We start from the raw sequence: 23,103 nt of genomic DNA, 5'->3' as shown, positions 1-23,103 counted from the left end.
AATTTTAAATGATCATGAGGACCGTTGGTCCTCCACTATATCTTCAAATGGAGAGTTCTCAGTTAAACTAGCTTATCAACAGATCATGAAACAACGTTTCATGAACAATGATAATCAATATGCTAGTTGGTGGAAACATTTGTGGAAATTGCCCATACACCCCAAATTTAAAATTTTTTTTTCTGGCGTGTCTTAAATGCAGGACTACCAGTACGTGCAAATCTCACACAATGGATGAACACTCAAGATGAGTGTGCAATGTGTGGGAAAGAAGCAGAAACCAAATGGCACATCTTTATCTCATGTGACTGGGGAAAGCGCATACATGCGGCGGGACCATTGGGACTGCGTACTGAAAATTGGACGGATAACTCTCTAATTAATTGGTGCCAAAACATGGGAAGTCAATTAAACAACCTCAACAACTTTCAGGGGTTTATGTCCACCTTCATTATAACTTGCTATTTCATATGGTAGGAAAGGAATGAAACGGTATTCAATCATAAAGTTCCTAACCCCAACCAGGTGCTCGGGAAACTAATGTCTTGGATAGGGGCTTTAAAACCACAAAGGGAGGAAGAGAATACTAATATTTACAGTCATAACAACTTTGGGAATAATTATAATTTGGAAGAAAATGGAATCCATCCTTTGTTTTTTCGTTTCCATTCACTCTTATGCAATAATAAACTAATAACTAACAAATGTATTTTGTTGTGTGCAGGGGTTCCTAATCAACAACTAGGGATCGTAGGATGGAGCGTGGGAATATACAAAGACAGACATATACAATATGTCAATTATGGAAAGCAAAAGATGGAAGGTGTGGTGAAGGCGATGCTTGATGGACTTCAGATTGGAATGTCAACAGCTTCACAACGTGGGTTAAGTATAGATGAGATATGGACAAACAATCCAAAAATCGCTCATCTATTACCTAAGCCTACAAAACTAAAGTGGCCTCTGGCAGAATTAACAAGTCTTTTGGATTTAGCTAAAACCACAAAAATGGTTAAATTTGATATTTTCCCAAACAGTTCGCTCCAGATACGTTTTGAATATTATGCTAATCTAGCGTTTAATCAAGAGGATTACTAGTAATAACATTATATGTAGTCCTTGTAAGTGTTTCCAGACTTAATTTTAATATAGCTTCCTTTTCTTCGATCAAAAAAAAAAAAACTTAACTCTCCATGGGGTTCTCTTATCTCTTCTTCCTTTGAGCTCAGGATATGGAACAAGAAATCGAGAAGAACGTATCAACAACAATTGATTTTATTACGGGGCAGCTCATGATGCTTATATAGATCTATTATGCATCTCTGCATGATGTGTTGGGACATCATACAATAATTGTCTTAGTTCTACCATATCTTTTGTTTCATTTTTTTCCAAAAAAAAATCACAAGCTTTTTTAATTATGGATCTAATTCCAGAAGTTCAATGTGTAATCTCAATGTTTAATGTGTGTTCGTGAATAATCAATTTTTTTTTGGATAAATAAATAATTATATTAAAACATGAGACAAGAATAAATACAAAGAGAATCGGGGGGGGGGGAGCAGCTAGTCAGGAGGGCAATTGGAAAGAGGAGTTTAGACTCCAGGAACTAACAATCAACTTATTCCTCGGAGAGTCATAAACTAGAGGGGTGGGGGAGGGAAATAAGCTTAGAAGATACATCAAAATAGATGGCATTCCAAATCAAGACTCGAGATCGAGATTTGGAAGTCCATCTTCTCATGTGGCGCACTTGCCATAAATGGTAAACAATGGCAGTGAAAACGAGCTTACCCACTTGGTCTCAAATCGTGGAGCCATAAAAAGTTCTCAGGATCCAATTCCAATCTCGAGGAAAACCAAAAGAACGTCTCAACCTAGGCTAAATAGAAGCAAGGGCTAAACTTCAAATGGATTGGGAGAAGGGACAAGAGAAGAAAAGGTGGTCAACGTTCTCATTACCGTTCCAACAAATAATGCAGTTGGGATTTGTAGAGATGTGGCGACTGATGAGGAAAACTTGTGTTGGGAGGGCTAAGTTAAGGGTTCTCCAAAGAATGAGGGAGCGGAGGGGGATGTGGCTTTTGAACCAAACCAGAGGGGCCCATGGGACAAAGGGGGATGGGGATCTGAGGAGGTTCCAAGCAGAGGCGGTTGTGAAGGTTTTGGTATGGGAAGGGATCCATAAGGTGTGGTCAGAAGAAGAGGTTGATGGGGGGGGGGGGGGAGGGAGTTCCAAACGTGTGTGAGACTAAGGGAGAACAATATACCCATCGGATGTCAGGGATCTATCTAGAAAGAAGTGGAGGATCCAGAGGAGATTTGATTAGAAATTGCAGAAAGGGCGCAGGCACAGGGTAAGAAGTTTTCTCCAGATCCAAAAAGAGGAGGAAAGAGTCAGGACAGTCCAGATGGAGTCCGATTTGGAAGATATGAGTAGACCCAAGAGACTCAAATTGAGTCATGCTTAGAGGCAATTTTCCAAATGAGTTTGAGGGGGCATGCCAAATTAACGTCAATAATCCGATGGATTCCAGGGTATGGATGGTAGATTTGGGGAGAGGGAAGATGCTGCATCAATAGAGATAGGAAGGTTGGAGGACGGACTGGATGAACACCATTCTTCCAGCAAAGGAAAGAAGTTTACCTTTCCAAAGTTGGAGCTTTTTTTAGATGTGATCAAACATAAAGGAGCAGCGGTGGCGAGTGAGCCTACTAGGGATGAGGGGAAGGCCTAAGTAGGTCATAGGGAAAGAGCCTGGATTAAATCCAGAGAGCTAGATGAGGGAAGAACAAACATAGTCAAAGATACCTGAGAGGAAAATTGTGGATTTCTCAAGAATGACTTTGAGGCCAAATTGGGTTTCAAAGAAGGGGAGAGTAGAGAGAATGGTGGAGATAGAGGTGTGATCAACCTTGGAAAAGATCATGAGATCATTAGAAAAAGCAAGATGGGTGAGCTTGAGAGATTTACACTTAGGGATGGGAGAGATGAGGAATTGATTAGTTTTGGATTGGAGGAGACGAGACGGAACTTCTAGAGCCAAGGTGAAGAGATAAGGAGAGAGAAGGAACCCTTGACGAATACCTACTCAGTGAAGGGAAGAAGCTAGCAGGGGAGCTATTGGTAATGATGGAGAAGTGAGGAGAAGATATGCAAATTTCAATCCAGTGGTTGAAAGAAGGCGGAAAACCCATAGAGAAGAGATGGAGATTTCAATCCAGTGCAATCATTTTTCAATTATTCGTTGATTGCATCAGTTCTTGCTTTCCACATCACCTTCAACAGGAGATCAAGTTTGCTACTCCATTTTGATTGCGCATACTTGAGCTTGGATTGAGTTGATATAGCCATATAGGGAAAGGAGATGGATTTTGAATTCCTGAGCTGTTGATGCACTTGACATTAGCTGGTGGTGATAGCATCTTTGAAAGGATGGGATTTTCATTGGTTGAAGATCAGGACAGTTGGTAATCTAAGAAACACAGGTTGTATCAACATGGTTTACTATGAATTACCATATCTTCAATTGAAAATTTATAGTTGACTACACCAATGGATTCAAAAAATGGAAGACTTTTCATTCTTCACTTGAATGAGATTTTATCGACAATCAAGAAACATTATAACTCCATAACTCCTGAAAATTGGGTCCTCATAATACCACCTTATTATACTGCTCTATTAGCATTTCCAATAAACTCAAAGAGGTTGTCATACTATATGCAATCCCAAAAAATTCTGAAAGGACCAAAATCTATAGAGCATCTTTGGACAAGAAATTTTGAGTCTCGACCTTTCTAGCATTTGAGAAGCCATCAACACCATCTCCTCCAGATTATCACACTATATGCCATCCCAAACAATTCTGAAAGGACCAAAATCTATCGGGCATCTTTGGACAAGAAATTTTGAGTCTTGACCTTTCTAGCATTTGAGAAGCCATCAACACCATCTCCTCTATATTATCAAAATATATGCCATCCCAAACAATTCTGAAAGGACCAAAATCTATCGAGCATCTTTGGACAAGAAATTTTGAGTCTCGACCTTTCTAGCATTTGAGAAGCCATCAACAGCATCTCCTCTTTCAAAGACTGCTGCAGCCCCCATTCCTGTGCCTGCAGTTGTCAAACTAGCCAGTCAGGAAAGTTTATTCATGGAAGAAAAAAAGAAACCATAAAACATCAGAAACAAGTCCAGAAATTTGTGGCTTGAACAGGGTAGAAACCTACCAATGCACATAGAAATCACTCCAAACCGGCAGTCTTTGCCACGACGCTTCATTTCATGCAAGAGGGTACTCACACAACGTGCACCTGTGACAGAAGATAGATGGTTTACCATAATGATTTTAACCCATTAAAGAGAGGAAAATCATGCTCTCTGCTGAGTACAACAAGGGTAGCATCAACTTTATCCACAAAAATTGACTACACGGCAAAAATGAAAGGAAACCCAAATCTGGCTAGAGAACAACAATGAGAAGAAAACCAACTTCATTTTAATTATTAGTGTTTAATCTGCAGGAACTTGCTTTCTCACTACATATGTCTTTCACGCCTTAAAGACTACTGAAAACATAACAGGAGACGGCAAATAAAAGAGGACTGGATAAGAAAATAATCCACACCGAATATTGCAGTTGCAAATTTGAACTCTGAACTCTCAACAAGGTGCAACTCAAGGGTTGATGTATAACCCTATGGGGTGTTCCTTTCTCTTTGATTCATTACTTGATTTCTGAGCTTTAAAGACAAATGAGTGCAAAATGATGCCAACAATGCAGAGTCATACACTTGATCCTAAAAGTACTGTTTTGAAGTACACAAGGGTATACTCATCCAATGCAGAAGTTGATTTCAAGTACTCAATGCAACAACTTAGCCTTATCTAATTTAAATGGGGTTGGTTAATTTTAAGTATCAACTAGATGAAAATAATAGGCAGTTGCCTGATTCTAGAACTACAAATGGTGCAATGAGAAAGCAGAAATTGAATTCAGATATTAAAGTGCTGTGGAGAAAACATAAAAGCAAGACTTAAGCATACATTATGACACAATATGAGATGTCATCTAGAAATATAACGGAAGATACTGATGTTATACAAAGAAATAAACCTATAACTCCAAATTAACAAATCTCCAACTGCAGAGATCAAGAAAGATGTATAATTTGACACTGATGAAAAATAACTGATGTATGATTTAAGACAATTGCACTTGTAATTGATGAAACATGTCAAACTCAAACATATCAAAAGGACAATCATGGCTTTGGGGGAAAAGAAGAGCCAAAAAACCTTATTGGATCACAACAGTAACTTATGTATATTACTGTAAATTAGGGCTAGTGTGCAACAATTAAGGGTTTGAGACATCATCCCTAGAGAGTTTGAAAGACTGACAACTACATTTTCATCTCAAGTATCACATTCATACAAGAACATAATGTTAAAAGTTCTAAAAATTGATCAAAAGTGTGTGTTAACTTTACTATTATGAAGCTCACTATGTTAAATACCTGTTGCACCCAAAGGATGCCCAATAGCCATTGCACCTCCATTAACGTTTACTTTCTCTGGATCAAGTCCCAATTTCTTACAACTGTAGACATACTGGGATGCAAATGCCTGCACATGAAAGATTAGTTTGCAGATGTTAGTTACAAGCATGAAATAAACTGCTAATGAATGAAGTTAGAGTTGATCGTATAGTCATCCATTACCTCATTTATCTCATAAAGATCAATATCATCAAGTTCAAGACCAGCAGCCTTTACTGCAGCTGGAATTGCAACAGCTGGTCCAATGCCCATGACGAGTGGTTCCACTCCAACAGCAGAAAAACTCCTGCATGCATTGAAGTATGTCATAAGCTGTACAGTGACCTCCCAATTGATTTTCCATTCTCATGCCAACTCCTTTCATTTTGTGGTGAGGAACAATTTATTGCTAAAGACTGACCAGATATATCAATTACTCTATGCCATATGTTGGCAAGCACATAAAGCAATCATGACAATACTATATTATGGAGAAAATAAATTTAACAGAGAAATAGTTCTAAAACAAAGAAGAGGGTAACAGGAGAGAGATGCTGAGGAAAATAGTGCTTCAATTCAGGAGAGAAGAAAATTCAACAAGAAAGAAGCATGATCCCCATAAAAAAGATTAAATTTGAGTTTGCATATGCATAGATATCAGGTAGGGATTATTAATGAAAAGCACAAAAGAGAATATAGTAGGAATAAATGATAAAGGTCATTGGGTTCAATAAGCAAAGGACCGTAAATAAAACTCGTTAGCTCAGAATGTGGGTTAGGACAGTCTTTCAAGAGGGTGCACAAACCTAAATACACCAAGAATGGGAAGCCCCTTCTGCATTGCTAGACTTCTCTTCATGAGGAGCACTGCTCCAGCACCATCAGTCACCTGACTAGCATTGCCTAATGTTTCACAGACCAGAAGAGTTAATTACAAGGGAAGTGCATGGGATTAACTAACAAGTACATTGGTCAAAAACAAAAACAAGAAAAGTATAACTCTCTACCAGCAGTTGTGGTCCCATCCTTCTTAAATGCAGGCTTGAGTTTTGCCAATACTTCTAGGGATGTGTCTGGTCGAATTCCATCATCAACAGAAATTATTACAGACTTCTCCTCTCCCGTTTTAGGGTCTACAATCTTTGTAAATGGAACATTAATCAGTTCCAAATATTAGAGCCACATGACTTCACAAACAAGTAGTAAGTATAATTCTATGATAAAAGCAGAATAAATTTTACCTTGGTGGGCACGGGAATGATTTCGTCTTTGAATTTACCAGCAGCAGTTGCAGCAGCAGCTTTTCTATGAGATTCAACCTAACCATGCATGTTTTTAAGGAATTAGATTATTGGACAAAAATAACCAAAGGGGAGTGTCACACCTCAATAACAGATCTACAGAACTCACAGCTGCTTGGTCCTGCTCCTGCCGTGTTACACCATAACGTTCTGCAACAGCTTCAGAGGTAATACCCATTGGAAAAAGACAATCTCGGGCCCGTGCATTCAACTTGACCTAGAGCATGGAAGGAAGACAATTTGTAAATGCATACATACCATATTTAAAGAAAGCATTTCTTAAAGCTACCATGTGTAGATTTCCTTGGCAAGTACAAAATTAAAATGAATAGAATAGTTCAAAGTGATAATATACCCTTGGATTCACTGCACCCTCCCAAGCTGTTGAATTGGTTGTCATGGACTCCACTCCAGCTCCAATTCCTACAATCAAGAAGTAAGGTATAATCTGATGATTAATTGATTACACATAGATGCAATGGTTATACAACTGATAAGATTTCACATGCACTTTACCAATATCATAGAATCCAGATTTTATGGCAGCGGCAACATCAGCAACCGCCTGAAGCCCAGATGAACACTGCCTATTCACGGTCCTGATAGGAACATTATCTGCACAAGCATAAAGAATGAGCAATATGCTGATGATGATACTAAGTATAAAGAGATTATTAAATCAAGATTCAGCAAGTATGTTCATAAGATAAATACCAGGGAAGCCAGCATAGTAAGCTGCCATCCTGCATTCAATTGCTCTGAGGGAGCCTGGTGCCAACACGGTTCCAACAATGATATCTCCAACTTCACTTGGGTTTAAATTGGTTTTCTCTATTAGTGCCTTCATCAAGCAAGGAGAATAAGCTAAGTAAAATGAAAGATTACTGGTATTCATTAACCAAAAACTTCACAGTTTTAGATAAAGCATTTAGATACCTTAAGAACAACTGCTAGTAAATCATCAACAGGGGTATCCTTGAAACCACCCTTCTTCGCCTTACATAATGGAGTCCTGTATGCACTGCAAACGCAGAGCAGCCAAAAAAAAAACCCAAAGTAAAGAAATTTTATTAACTACAATCACGGACTGACAAAGAACAAGAAGCAAAATTAGATTTTCAGAAATTTAATTAACTTACGCCACAATCACAATATCATCCCCAAATGGAGCATTCCTTTGATATGCTGCGCTATCTCCGGCCAAGCAAACGGATGCCTGATCAAAATCACCAGAAGAAATTCAGGAAAACAAGAGCTACCAAAACGAAACCCATCTAGTGACATCTCGACATTGAATAAAAATTAAGTTGCTGTCAAATTCTATAAGAAGGAATAAGTAAATCAAACAAATACAGAAGACCCATTACAAGAAAAGCCATGGAATTTTTGAAGAAATTAAGACTTACGGAGAGAGCATTTTCACTGGTCTGAGATGGCGAAGAAGAAGAAGGGGAAAGATGGTTGAGCAGAACTTTCTGTCTGTCGATGGCTCTATCCATCTCTCCCTGTTTCTGGGTAGATCACTTGAATGAAGAATTGGGCTTTCTTTTCTTTCGAAGAACAAAGACACAATGCAAATTGACAGTTGATAGATGTTCAGAGAATGAAAGGGTGCTCAGAATCAAACTTGCTTGTTAGGAAGGCTGAGATGGATCGATTAAGCTCTATTTATAGACCGTTTTGGTGCTATTAAAGGAATCTCTATCAAACAGAAGACTGCAAGATGGCCAATGATCTTCCAAGAAATGGGTGGGAACGTTGCACCATAATTTCAATGAAACCTTCGCGACAAAACAGAGGTAGTTGTGAGGTGAATGGCTATAGCGTGAGAACTTGTAATTTTGAATTACTAAAAAGGGAAGGAAAAAAAATTTTAATTTTGTCACAGTTCACCTCACAACTACCTCTGTTTTGGTGTGAAGGTTTCCTGAAATTTAGGTGAAATTATGGTGCAACTTTCCCACCCAGTTCTTAGAAGATCATTGGCCTCTCTTTGAGTCTTGTAAATTCTTTTAATAACTAGTGATGTCCCTAAACTGAAAACTGACTTCAATCGATTCATCAGCGTAGGGTTGATAGAGTGGTAAGATCTAGACTTCTGCAATAGAGAGATCGTGAATTTGACCATTGTGAACGATATATTATTAAAGTCTTCCCAAAAGACTGGTCTAAATGAACCTCAAATTAAAAATTTAAAAAATTAAAAAATAATTTAACCATATTTGTTTACCAATTATTATGTTTATAATTTTATTTTGGTAAAATTACATCCTTATAATTTATTTTATTACACATCCCTCTATGCATGCCAGGAATGATTTCCATCACCACTTATTTTTAAGTTTGGTATTTATTATTTGATGCTTTAGATTGTAAAGAAATTCATGGTTTTAATCTTTAATAAATTACAATTCTATACAAAAGAAGAAAAAAAAGGACATTTTTTTAATAACACAAATGCAAGCCAAATTTCAATTTCCTTTGCTTTTTCACATTATTTTCCAATAACATTCTCCATTAGACAAAAGACCTACTCAAGTCAAAGTCAGTAGAATAGCTTTCTCAATGGAATATGGTCTGTAAAAGAAAGACTTAAAATCGATTGTTAATTGAATGTGAAAAGACAGAATTAGATGTTCATATATATATTTTGTACAAAGGGGCTTTATTAAGTCGGAGATGGGGATATTATTAATATGCCTCAGTGAGAGTTGAATCCACGACCTCTTCACTAAGAGAGTTAGATGTTTATATTTTACACAAACTATAACAAATCTTTTATTCATGTTAAAAGTTTTTTCTAACCGGGAGCTCTAGTACAAATATTTCACACATGAAAAGAGTATTAAAGGGAACAAAGACCGCATAGCACATTGGATTAACGCGTTTGACTTCGGATCAAAAGGTCATGCGTGCAACTCCCACTGTGGTCGAAGAAAAACTATTTATCTATCGGACAAAAGGGATTCATCTAGCACATTGACTTTTTTAAGAGAAGCCCATGACTATTATATTTGTGAGGGTTAGGTTTGAAAGTTAAAAATTTAACAACTTTAATAGTTATTTTAGTAAAAAATTCTAAAAAAATCATCACATATTTCAAGTAAAAAATTTATATATATAAAAGAAAAATAAATCCAAATAAATAACTTAATCAGATAATTTTATAATAATCAGTAAGAAATGGGTATACCATATTCACATCCTACTAGTAATCGGATGAATTAAATACCCTTAAACGGATGCAAATGTGAATTCGAGAATTAATTTTGATTATTCATTTATACCCCTACTTGCTCCTACACCAGGGGTATAAAAGTCTTAATCAACATGCATGGTTTATTCATTATCATCTTACTGTTTTACTTTAATTCATATCGTTTCATAAGATCGAGACTCAACAATTTGATATCGATACGTCTCGTAATAAACATTTATTTAGTTTAACGCGTGAAGCATGATTTTTTTTCCCACCTAGAAAGGAAAATTGAAAACTGAAACATGCTTCTTTTTTTTTTTTTTTTTTTTTTTTTTTCTTAATGGAATATCCAAAATTTCTAAAAATCAAAGACAAAACCACATGGGAATCATGTTACGGGTTGGTGGAATTTATTAATTCTGGCCAGGAAAAGCAATCCTCGGGTCAGTGGACCATGGTTCCGATTCCTGTTAGGGGAGAACAATTTATTTCTCTCATTATTTTGAACCACACAATAGGAGATGGGACCCATATGAGATTTATTGGGATTTTTTGTTGTTTAATATTTATAAGTAAATCCACCACTATGGTGTGATGATGATTAATGTAAGAGTGTCAATTGTGTATTAAAACCGTTTAACCGTATCGAACTGTGCCATCTAAAACCGTATTATACCGTACTGTTTAAAATTCAGTACGGTTCTGGTTTTAGGTACTCATACTGTCGGTATGTACCGAAACTATACCAAATTGGTACTGTACCAAATTAAGGGATTTTATAAATGTAATTTTACAATTAAAACACTTTACCTTTATCCTATCCCTAATTCCTATTTTAGTTTTTCGTTTCGTCATGCGCTTATTTTCTTATATTTATGTGTTTTGTCTCTACTAATATCAGATTCTATCGATTATTTGATCGCAATTTCATTAGGATTTTAATGAACTAATAACAAAAGTGGAATTGATTCGTTCGTACCAAAATTGTACCGCACTAGATACCTTGTTTAAATCGTTTTCCCACACTGATTTAATATTGAAACCTTACCGAACCCTTTTTGCAAATATCGAAACCATACCATATTGTATAAATTCGGTACGGTAAGGTTTTGGTTTTCGTTATTCAAAGTTGGTACTGTACTGAATTACCGAAACCGTACTGATTGATATCTTTAGAATAGGGTAGTGAAGAAGCATCAAGAGAGCACAATGTTCTCCCTTGATGAGGAGGTAATCTAGACTAATCCCAGTGTCCCATTTCAAGATCTAAGATTCATTCGACGTCTCTTACACTGCCGGTTGGACCCAGCATCATCAAATCTCTTGACACAATCAATCAAAAAATTTGATACACATGAGGTATGAAGGTGTGACCATTAAGTCATCACCCCACAAAGGTTGGTGAAATATGAACATGAAAGTAGTTGACCATAAGATATTAAATGGTTTATGTGAGCTTTATAAAAAAAAAAAGGGAAAAAAAAGAGGGGTTTATGTGAGACAAGAGGTTGGTGAGATGGAATCTTAATTTTATAATTTAATTTTTATAGTTTTATATGTCAAATTGGACTGAAGATTGGTGGAAATGAAAACATAATGATAAGTAAATATGGAAAGGACCATGGATACACACCAACCTCTCTTTTTGTAAGCTTCCATGTTAGGTAGAAGAAGAGATTCATTTCGACTTTTTCAACTCAGCAGTAAGATTGTTATGTTATGATCTAGTGATCTAAATTTTTGAACAGATATATATATATTTATTTTTTGCTTAAGTTAAAGATTAAATTGCATATAGTGGATATAAACTTTGCCTTCTAGCACAGTGGTGGCAGTCTCCTATGTAGAGACGAGAAGTCTAAGGAGCTCATGGATTTAAACATCTGTCCTTTCACACCTTCTTTCCTCCCTCTGGGCTTGTAGGTCTGAAACACTATGATTGGTTTAATGGTGAAAAAAAGAAAGATAGAAACATTGTCTAATTGGTATGTATACTTTTGTTAGGTAGAAAGGAAAATATTTATTGAAAGGAAAAGCCTCTATTACAACCTAGTTGTAACCTATCAAACAGTAAAAGCCAGGAGATTAGGGGAGGGGGATTTTAAGTGTTAGGAAAGCTTCTTGGGTGATTGCACTGTCTTTGGCTAAGGCATCTGCTACCATGTTTGCCTCGCGAAGGACGTGGTTGAAAGAGATGGACACGAAAGACTCCTTGAGGTGGATGATATCCTCAATGATCGGGTACACTTTCCGTGGGGCTTTAGATATGTGGTTTTGTAGAATGCAGATTAGAGCTTGATTATCTTATTCCACCACAATGTTTTGAAGTTTGAAGTCGAGAACCCAAATTAGAGCTTGACGGATGGCTAGAGCTTCAACTTGACGGATGGCTAGAGCTTCAACCTTCAAAATATTTTGTGCTGCTACGCCTCTACCAAAACAGAAGAGCATCTAACCTGTATGATCCCTGGCTACATCCCCATATCCTGCAACTTTTTTGGTTGGATAAAGAGAGCCATCCACATTTAGCTTTATCTATGGAGAATTGGGAGACTTCCAAAAGATGAAAGTGTCGTTTTTCCTCTGGGTGGCTGGTGGGGTGTCATGGCAGTAGAATTGCAATCCTTTCCATATTTGGAAAATAGTCAGAGGAGTGGAATGCTGTTCTTGTGAGTCTATCAATTTGGTGTAAGCTCACCAGAGTAATCATAATGCCATTAAACCTGAAAGTGTGCCTTCCGTTGCTGTTCCTGCATACCATTGATTGATTAGCTGCATAATTTTGTCTACTAGGAGCACTCCATCTGTCATGTTGCTTCTATGTAAATGTTGCCAAACATGTGAGGCAATCGAACAATGGAGGAAGATGTGATCAAGGGTAGTGTTTTCTTCCCCGCAATGGAGACATTGAGCTGAACAAACGCAACCTCGCTGAATTAACAATGAGGTTGTTGGTAGTTTGTTGTGCAGGGCTTTCCATAAGAAGTGAGTGATTTTGGGATGGAGGGGTAGCTTCTAAAGCTTATTCTAGATAGACGGCAGTACTGTTGTAAGTGGAATTGAGTGATTAACCAATCTGTATGCCGATCTGACTGTGAAATTTTCTGAGGAAGTGCCTTGTCATATAAGTTTTTGTCTACTTGTAGAGTGATAGAAATTGGAATGGTGAGAATCTGCTGAATCACATATGGTGGCCACCATTTAGATAATAGAGATGTATTCTAAGAATGACTTCTATGGTCAAATAGATGAGATACTTTTGTTGGAGCATGAATGGCATAAGGATAGCAGCCAATATCAAGATCTGTGTTTGGAATCCATCGATCTTTCCATGGATTGATTGATTGATTGTCCATCTCCTAGTTGCCACATGATTCCTTTCTTTAGCAGATCTTTGCCCATCAACAAAGATTTCCATCCCCATGAGTCAGTTTTCGCCGGAAGAATCTTCCAAAAGGAAGTGTTGGACAATATTCTTCATCATCAATCGAGCCCAAAGCAAATGTGGATTTTGAATGAGATCCCATGCCTTCCGAGACAGAAGAGCGAGGTTAAAAGTATTGTGATTCCTGATGTTTAATCCTCCCATACCTTTAGGTAAGCAAATGGATTGCCAATCAATGGTATGGATTTGATTTTTTTCTCCATTAGACCAAAAGAAAGCCCAAGTCTTCTGTTCCAATTCTCCAATGATAGATATAGGAAGGCGAAAGCAAGACATATAATGTGAAGGTAGTGCAGCTAGATTTGATTGGATCAGTACAGTTTTCCCTAGAGGAGCCAAATATTTGGATTTCCAACCTTTTAGACGATTGTTGACGCGATCTAGAAGTGTTAAACAATGATTTTTCTTCAGTTTACCTGAGAAGAGGGAAATTCCCAAATATATATCTTCAAGAGAAGAATGGGAGATGTGAAACTTTGCTGAGAGATCCCTCTTCACTCGAGCAGAAGTGTTTGGGCTATAATGGGCTCTTGTCTTACTGATATTGAGGTCTTGACCTGAGTATGCACAATATTCATTGATGACTTTGACAAAAGTATTGGCTTCCTGACAGGTGGCTTTGCCGAATAGAATTATATCATCCGCAAAAGCTAAATGGGAAATCCTTTCTCCTCCTCTGTTAAGTTGAATACCCTTTAATTTTCTGTTTCGAGTTTGTATCTCCAGATGAAAAGTTAGAAGCTCAGCACAAAGCACAAATAAATATGAAGACAGGGGGTCTCCTTGACGCAATCCTCTCGAGGGGTGGAATGGCATGGAAGGAGATCCATTTATTAAAGGGGTATATGTCACTGAAGTGATGCAAAACATCACCCATTGAATCCATTTAATTGGAAATCCATATGCTGTCAATGTTTGCTCTAGGAAGCTCCATTCTAATTGATCATATGCTTTACTCATGTCCAATTTGACTGCCATTATCCCTTCCTTCAAATGCTTACATTTATGAATTTTGTGCATTAGTTCATGGGCAATCAGAATATTGTCCTGTATATGGCGACCTTTAACAAAACCATTATGCTGGAAGGATATGAGATTGGGTAGGATCTTCTTTAGTCTAATGACTAAGATCTTGGATATGATTTTATAAGACATATTGCAAAGGTTGATGGGACGAAAGTCTCCTACAGATTCTGGAGCATCCATCTTCGGAATCAGAGATAAAAAGGTAGAGTTGTGAGTCTTGGAGAAAGTACCTGACTCGAAGAAGCGAGAAACCATAGCTATAACCATGGTGGGAGATCTCGATAGATATCTCGCCTTTTTAGAAAGGCGAGACGAGATCTCTGGCGAGATCTGCGAGATTGCAGATCTTGCTCGAGATCTCGCCCATCTCGCGAGATCTCGCCAATATCTTGGCGAGATCTCGCTAACGGTCCCATTTTCCACACTTTAGGGGCTTTTTAAAGCCCCTATCTCGCTCGAGAGAGGCATCTCTCGCCTCTCTCTCTCCTCTATCTCGCTGGAAGCCCATATTTGGCCGGAAAACTTCATTTTTTGCCAGAATTTGGCCGGAATTTGTTGGGAATTCAACATAGCAACATCATCAACTCATCTACAACAACAAATTGAAGCATATTTGTAGTGATTCAAGCATATTTCAAGGGATCTTCAAGAAATGTAAGATTTTCCCCCAAATTTGATTTTTTTTCAAATACAAGGTTCTACAATGATTGTATGAGTGTGATATAAATATATGTTGATGTTCAAGCTTAGATCTACACTTTCATGGAAAAAATTTTAATTTTCTGTTATTAAAATTTTTATTTGAATTTTTGTATTTAAAAAATATATTATCTACAAAATTAAAATTAAAGATTATAAATAAATACTTATGATATGAATGTGATTATTATTTATGTTAAACTACATTTAGAGGGCTACAATCTCATGTATTAATATTTTGATTATCATGTTTGCTGTATTTTTTTTAATTTTTTTATTTAAATAATTAAATAAAAAAATTATGAAAAATAATATTTTATTAAAAATTTATCTGTTTTTTTTTTAAATGATGCTTATATTATGTAGTTTATTTTAAAAATACAAACATGTCTTATTGAGCATTGTATATATGTTATCTTAGAACAAAGTGTGTGTTTTGTTGTTTTATAAATTATTTTTACATAAAATAATTATGAAAAATAATATGTTATTAAAAATTTATTTGTTTTTTTTTTTTTAAATGATGCTCATATTATGTAGTTTATTTTAAAAATACTAACATGTTTGTTTGAGCAGTGTATATATGTTATCTTAGAACAAAGTGTGTGTTTTGTTGTTTTATAAATTGTTTTTACATGTTTTTATGTATCTAAAAATTATTCTAATGATTATTTGGGAATATTCATGATTCATGTATGTATTTCAGACTTTCAGTGCTGTACATTTGAATCTTAAATGGCAACTAGTGGGAGTGGCGGCACTGGATAGTGGGACTCAGGACATTGCTTGGCAACATGGGGATCCATTGACTGCTGACAAGAAGAAATCCCGATGCAAGTATTGCCTCAAGACTTTGAATTCTGGTGGTTCAACCAGATTAAAACAACATTTGGCTGGTGGTTATAAAGATGTTGCCAAGTGTCCCAGGGTTCCTTATGAAGTCCAAAAAACAATTGCAACAACTTTAAGGGGAGGGAAACATAAAAAGGAAGAGATGGCACAAAAGCAAAGGGAATTTGAGGATATAGTGCTATCTAGACCTACTCTTGATGTTGATGAGGAATCAAGCGATGATGAAGAGAGGATGAGGGTTATGGGTGTTGAGTCATGAGCCGAATGGAGACAGATGAAGGCTGCAATGGAAGCTAGCAGACAGTCCTTACATGCTGATAGTGTGAGGCAATATGAACAAACAAGGGGAGCAGGTGGTTCGGGGTCAGGGGCATCCATGCCACCTAGACATAGTTTTCAGGGAACTGAGACTGAGAGGACCGAAAGGAGGAGGAGGAAGACTACACATTATGATTCCATATTTGACCAAGACCCCTCCCTCTTCAACCAACAAGACATCTATCAAAGAAGCATTCCCTATATGTTTGCTGGAGGTAGAGAAGGTAGTAGGGAGGAGGAAGCTAGGTTATCAATCAGCAAATTCATGCTCTATAACAACATTGCACCCAATGTAGCCAAAACACCATACTATCAGGGGATGATCAATGCAGTTGCTAGGGCAGGTGTAGGGGTTAAAGGCCCAACAGCTTGGGAAGTAATGAATAACTATTTACCCAAGGTAAAGCAGGAGGTGGATGAATACATTGAATCATTAAAAGAAAAATGGAGTACATATGGTGTTACTGTGATGGCTGATGGATGGACTGGTCCTACTAGACAGTCCATCATTAATTTCATGGTGAGCTGCAATGGAAAGACATCCTTCCTCAAGTCAGTGGATGCCTCAGATAAGATCAAAGATGCTGACTACCTTTACAAGCTTCTTAGGGAGGTGGTCCTCGAGGTAGGGCCAAAGAATGTTGTCCAAATTGTCATAGATAATGGTGCAAACTTCAAAAAAGCTGGTGAAATGTTGATGAGGAAGAAGAGCAGCAAGATCCACCTCTTTTGGACACCATGTGCTGCTCATTCGATTGATCTTATGTTGAAGGACTTGGGGAAAAGAAAGTCAATCAGTACTGTGGTTGAGAGGGCTAGAAGGGTAAGTAATTTTATTTATAACCATGGTTATGTGCTGAAGATGATGAGGAACCACTGTAAGGGTGATCTAGTCAGACCTGGATTGACTAGATTCGCCACCAACTATGTAGCTCTGAAAAGCTTCCAGAAGAAAGTGGTGGGTCTTCGGCACATGTTTGCAAGTGAGGAGTGGTTTGGTTGGTGTGGATCTAGCCATCCTGATGCAGTACTAGCCCAACAAACCATTGCTGATGATTCCTTTTGGAGGCAGCTGAATAGGACACTAGGCATTATAGAGCCTATTGTGTTTGTTTTAAGGATGGTGGATTCGGAGAAGAAGCCCACAATGCCCCACATATATGCTGCCCTCCAGCAAATGAAAGAGTTGGTTAGAGCTGCTGCCCCTAGCACCTTCAAATCCTACGAGAGGATCATCGATAATAGATGGGAGATGCACTTGATGCATCCTTTGCACTTGGCTGGTGAGTCACTTTTAAGTCCTTAAGTTTTTGTTGTATACTTTAATTTAAATTCTTTATTTGTTATAACTTATAACTTATAATTTATAAACAAGTAAGTTAGTAAACAACCAAATCACTAAGTCACTAACCAAATTTTTTATTTCCACAATGCAAGCTTACTACCTCAACCCAAAGTACCATTACAAGAATGATCCGGGGCTTGATGTAAAGTTGATGATCATGGTGCAAGAGGTGGTGGAGAAGCTTGTGTCAAATCCCGTCATGCAAGGGACAATTAATGGAGAGGTGAGAACTTATTCAATTGTTTCTTCAACTTCTTGCATTAGTGCATTAAGCATATACATAATACAATAATTGAAGAATTGGTGTACAGATCAGGGAGTTCAGGGATGCCTCTGGGAGTTTTGGAAAGCCTTCTGCAGTTGCAACTAGGAAAAAAACTGATCCTGGTAAATAGTTTACTACTCTATAAGTCATTAAGTCTATAAGTCTATAGATTATAACTTTATAAATGATAACTGATAAGTTATATAAATATAAAGATTTGCTTGCCTAATGCATTCTTATTTTTGGTTATGCAGCTGACTGGTGGTTTCTATATGGAATTAGTGCGCCAAATCTCAGGGACATAGCAATTAAAGTACTCTCACAGACTTGCTCATCCTCTGGTTGCGAGAGGAACTGGAGCACCTTCTCACTCATCCATAGTAAGGTACGGAACAGATTGGGGAGTAAGAGGCTCGAGAACTTGGTGTATGTGCATTACAACATGAGATTGAGAGTAGGGCACATACAAGATAATACAGATGACGACAATCGTGAACCGATTGAGTTGATTGATATATTCCACGAGCCCCCCGTAGAAGATGAGGAAGATGATGTCATATATCAGTGGGTTAAGGATCAAGGTGGCCCAGTGCTGGATGGGCCAGAAGGGCAGCCTGATCCTACCATTGCTGCTGCTATGGGCCCAGATGCTGTGGCTGAGCACCTATCTTCTGATGAGGGTCAGGCTGCTGTAGCGGCATCAGAAGGATTAGCTGTACCATTTGTGGAGCCACCTGGTCGACTTCAAACAACTGAGGTGACAACTAGTAGTGGGGATTCAGATGATGATGCCGATGATACCACTCATACCAGACAGCCAAGTGGCCCAAATCAGACATCGAGTTCGAATCATGGAGGCAGTTAGGCTGGTCGTGTTTCTGGTGGAAGTCAGCGTCAACAAAGGGAGTCACCTGACTCACCTCCACCAGGTCCGAGTCATCCGACACATGTGAGCCACAGTTCCCCTATCTCTCAGACTTATAGTAGGAGTCGGAATAGCAGATCAAAGCAAGGGCAGGGGCAACCGAATGATGATGCGAGCATGCATGATCTTGAATTGAACATGGGAAGCATGAGCCTAGATTAGAGTGATTCACAACAGCAGAGCCTGTCATCGGGGTACCAATACGGGGATCACAGCACCGGGTCAGATTACAGTGGGTATTCTTCTTATGGAAGTCATACTATTCCTCAAGACCCTTCACCTGGAGAGTATGCATATGGGAGTGAAGGTGGGTTGTTAAATGAGTGGTTTAGAAACCCGTACCCAAATACTCAACAACTATATGAACAACAACAACAACAATGGCTCTTTCACCCACCCACGATTGACGGTTATCCTGCATCGCTATTCCTCCAAAGATTCGACATGCAAACATATAATGATCATATAAACCGATATGTGACATACTTCAGTGATCAATTGACTTGGGAGTCATATGTGGCCACCGTTCAGAATCAATTGATGCGGAATGTTGAGTGATACTCTTAGTCTTGTAACTTGTAAGTTGTAAGTTGTAAGTTGTAATCTTCTTAATTCTTATGGAGTTATGGTTGTAAAAATTTGAAGACATTTAAGTGTTTAACAATTTATTACTTTGAATCTTTGATAGTTTGAAGTTTGAACTTTGATCACTTGTTGACTTGAATACTTGATGTGTAATGTTATTGTATATTTGTATTTGATACTTGATGGTTGATAAATGATAACTCATTAACTTGAAGTCTTGAATTACTTGATATATTTACATAATTACATTACATGTTGTCTCTAACTCTCTAAGACTCTAACTATATATCTATAATCTCTATTCTCTAAGACTCTAACTTTGCATTTCACAGAATTTCAGTTTTACACATAGGGTCGACGTAGGAGACATAGTTAGGGTTATTTTCTCACAAATCTAAGGCCACCAATGTGTTCAAAAGGCCTTAAATAGGCTAAATAGCAAGTTTCAGCCCAACCAGAGCCCTAAAACTCACCGAGATGGGCTACCGAGACTACCGCCAATTTTTTGGCATATCTCGACCGAGATCTCGCCATCTCGGTCGAGATCTCGGTATTTCTGAGTGGCGAGATCTCGCTCTCGCTCGAGAGCGAGATCTCCCACCATGGCTATAACATCGGGTTTGATCGTGTCCCAACCTTTTTGATAGAACATTCCTGGAAAGCCATTCGGCCCTGGGGAATTAAGCCCATTAGCATCGAATACAACATTTTTTATTTCTTCATCAGTAGGGGAGCATAAGAGCCATTGGCTATCTGAGACTATCACCCTATTTCTAATAGGATTAAAGTACTCAGAGTTCCTTCTCGGAGAGGCACACGAGTATAGCTTTTTGAAATGCATATCAAAAGCTTGTGCTATCTCATCCTGAGTGGACAACTGAAGGCCGTTGTGTTTGATGCCCCTGATGCGGTTCTAGCCCTCCTTACCAAGGTGGCCTGATGGAAGAACCTTGTATTTCTATCACCATGAAGTTTCCAGTTTAGGCAAGCTTTCTGTTGCCATTTAGTGGCTTGTTGATGGAGAACCAGTTTTAACTTGGCCAATAAATGACTCTCTTTAGAAAATCATTGTTCAGACCTTTGCACTAAGGGTAATAATTCATGCTGGGAAATATCTTGTCTCAGTAGGGCTTTGTTGAGATCTAGATTTTTCACAACTGTTTTGTTCCAAATCTTTAAGCTCCTGGAGAAGGATTCCAATTTTTTTGACAAAGAGAAAGAAGGGGAGCTTGTGAATGGAAGACGCCACGAATTTATGAGAAGGTGTTCTTATGATTCCTCTTGTGCCCAGAAGTTCTCAAAGCGAAATGGACGATATGATCTGATTGGAGCCAGATCCAAATTAAGGAGCAATGCTTTATGATCAGAATGGGCCATCAAAATGTGTGAGACACAGGCTTCTGGGAATTTAGAGAGCCACTCAGAGTTGCATAAAAATCTGTCAAGAAGACCTGCAATACGTCTAGAGCCTTTTTGTTTATTGGTCCAAGTAAATTTTGAACCAATAGATGGAATAGAGATCATATCAAAGTCCCTAAAAAATTACTGCATAAGAGAGAGGAGACTTTGAGGAATAGGTCTCCCTCCAACTCTGTCATCCATTGAGAGATAAGAATTCCAGTAACCTCCAAGAATCCATGGTTTGTCAATGAAGGAGGCCAAATTTTCTATGGTTTGCCACTGATATTTTTGAGTGGATAACACAGAACTCAAGTACACTCCTGTGAAATACCATAGACTTTGAGAATCTTCACATAGCAAATGCACACACTAAGACAAAGACCAGATAACATCGACTTTTATAGAAGAACCCCAACACAAAATAAGACCTCCCGCGCGACCAGTAGGCGGGATAAAGACAAACTGACTACATCCCCATAGGGTACAAAGCTTACTAATATTGACAGAAACTGATTTAACTTCAGAAAGAAAGACAAACTGTGGCCTGTGTTTTTTCAATAAGAGATGAAGTTCTTGCTGAATAGAGGAGTGGTTGAGTCCTCTACAATTGAGGGAGATAGCTTTCATTTCTCTTCGGATGGCCCATTTAGGCTGGCCATCTCTGCCTCAGAACAGAAAAGGTTGGATCCATATTGATCCAATTTCAAATTTTTTTGTTGATCCGCTTTCTCACGTTCCTGGTTTTCTTCCTAGATTTCCTGAATCCTCAGCTTCCATTTGCAAGGAAGGATATTAGTTGCTTCAGAAACTTTCGATTTACCTTTGTTCGAAGTATTGGCCTGAAAGTTAGCTACCCATATTGCAAGAAGGTCAAGATCCAATGCATAATCCTCGATATTGGTTCCCATACTCACAAGGGTTGTTGGGGGGGGGGGCAGGCAGAGGAGTGTACGTGGGGATGTGATCTAAGGCTAAGGTAGGTGAGGCTTCATGGTTGAAGTCTAGAAGAGAATGTGGGGGGGGGGGGTTTAAGTGGTGGACCACAAAGTGCATATCCACGTCTCTAGCATGAGATGGGAGGACTGAATAAGAGTGTCTGGGAGGGTTGGATGCAGCCCTTGCTAGTGGAGGCAGGATTTCCTGTGGTAGGGGAGAACAAAAACCATAAATAGTTGCAAACTTCAAAAAGCTTCTTTTAATAGCATCTTCTATAGCATGTGGAACCGAGCCTTCAAATAGAGATGATTCATTTATGTAGCTTCTAATGAAAGCTTCATCATATAGGTCCAATATACGACTAAAGTGACCATTTCTCTTCGGTGGAATAGCTGCCAGAGGGATGTTTGCATGAGGCATAGGAGTGATGTCCACCAAACTAGTATGAGAAGAGGCAAATTTGCGATATTGGCATTCAAATTGCTTGTGGCCAATTCTGATACAGTAAGAACATATGATTGAAGGTCGCATCTTATAGGCAAACTTGATTTGGATGGATTCATTTTCAGCAACATCAAGTAAGACAAAAGAAACCAGGTCTTGGTGAAGTGGAACTATAACCCGAGTAGCAGGGGTTAAAGGATGAGATCCTTTACCTTTAGGACACTCTATCTCAATGACGTACACCACTTTGTTGAAGATTAAGTTGAGCATGTCATGATCATGATACCTCCAATGCAGCTTGACAATTTAGACCCATAGAATAACATACCTGAATGGGAAATAGTAGCTGGAATAAAGTGATCCCATGGTTGGAAGGCTATAAGATGATTCTTATAAGCCCAAGGTTGAGCAAATAAGATCAAGCTCATTGTTTTCTCATTCTTGCACTTCAGAGTAAAACAGTTCTGAGCTCCATCAACTAGGTGCTTGCCCTCAATATCAAAGTGATCAGGGTTGAAGGTTTTGGCTATAAAATGGTTAAGATCATACATGGTGACTACTATTCCATCAACAACCCAGCCCAACAAAGTAAAACGTGTGTTATCTCGGATGTCTTCCAACTTGCTGGTAGGTAAAGATATTCGCTCCAGGGGACGAATGGGAAGGTCAAGTTTAGCAAAGTCAGTGGCTAATTTTTCATCTTAGAGTGGGGTAGAGGAAGAGGAAGGGCAGCGGGAAGAATACATCTTCAAGAGGACGGCACAAGACAATGGAGTAATTTGTTGTAAAAGGATGAGAGCTGAGAGCCAGTTCTC

General features: G+C 38.2%; 2 protein-coding genes across 3 annotated transcripts in view; one reads left to right on the top strand and one right to left on the bottom strand.

Moving 5' to 3' along the window:
* Positions 1–3,487: 3,487 nt before the first annotated feature.
* On the bottom strand, positions 3,488–8,678 carry LOC149022899 (3-ketoacyl-CoA thiolase 2, peroxisomal-like). Its single transcript, XM_089150783.1, has 14 exons — positions 8,255–8,678; positions 7,988–8,064; positions 7,785–7,869; positions 7,563–7,689; positions 7,365–7,463; positions 7,204–7,271; positions 6,958–7,065; positions 6,789–6,866; positions 6,555–6,687; positions 6,354–6,450; positions 5,731–5,854; positions 5,527–5,635; positions 4,237–4,320; positions 3,488–4,122 (listed from the first exon to the last, which is right to left on the bottom strand). The coding sequence occupies exons 1-14, from the start codon at positions 8,345–8,347 to the stop codon at positions 4,013–4,015; spliced, it is 1,392 nt and encodes a 463-aa protein (XP_089006909.1). The 5' UTR covers positions 8,348–8,678; the 3' UTR covers positions 3,488–4,012.
* Positions 8,679–17,900: 9,222 nt separating this feature from the next.
* LOC149022896 (uncharacterized) overlaps positions 17,901–23,103 on the top strand; it is a 64,104-nt gene continuing 58,901 nt past the window's right edge. The window contains exons 1-3 of one of the 2 annotated variants that reach the window (XM_089150782.1): positions 17,910–17,955; positions 18,044–18,119; positions 18,252–18,957. In XM_089150782.1, coding sequence (XP_089006908.1) covers positions 17,932–17,955; positions 18,044–18,119; positions 18,252–18,862 — 711 coding nt within the window. In that variant the 5' untranslated portion in view covers positions 17,910–17,931 and the 3' untranslated portion in view covers positions 18,863–18,957. Of the gene's footprint in view, positions 18,120–18,251; positions 18,958–23,103 lie in introns of those variants that run through there. The other variant, XR_016172479.1, reaches the window with a different exon arrangement.

This window comes from Hakea prostrata, chromosome 3, assembly GCF_041222555.1.
Source record: "Hakea prostrata isolate BN-2017 chromosome 3, UWA_Hpros_2, whole genome shotgun sequence".
NCBI classification, from domain to species: Eukaryota; Viridiplantae; Streptophyta; class Magnoliopsida; order Proteales; family Proteaceae; genus Hakea; species Hakea prostrata.
Note: the sequence above shows the minus strand (reverse complement) of the source record. Positions and strands in the feature narration are given on the sequence as shown.

Coding starts and splice junctions, on each gene's coding strand:
- LOC149022899 (XM_089150783.1), bottom strand. CDS start 8,347: ATGGATAGAGCCATCGACAGACAGAAAGTTCTGCTCAACCATCTTTCC. Junction 7,272..7,364: donor ATCTGGATTCTATGATATTG/GTAAAGTGCATG, acceptor TCTTGATTGTAG/GAATTGGAGCTGGAGTGGAG. Junction 5,636..5,730: donor ATCTTTATGAGATAAATGAG/GTAATGGATGAC, acceptor TTTCATGTGCAG/GCATTTGCATCCCAGTATGT.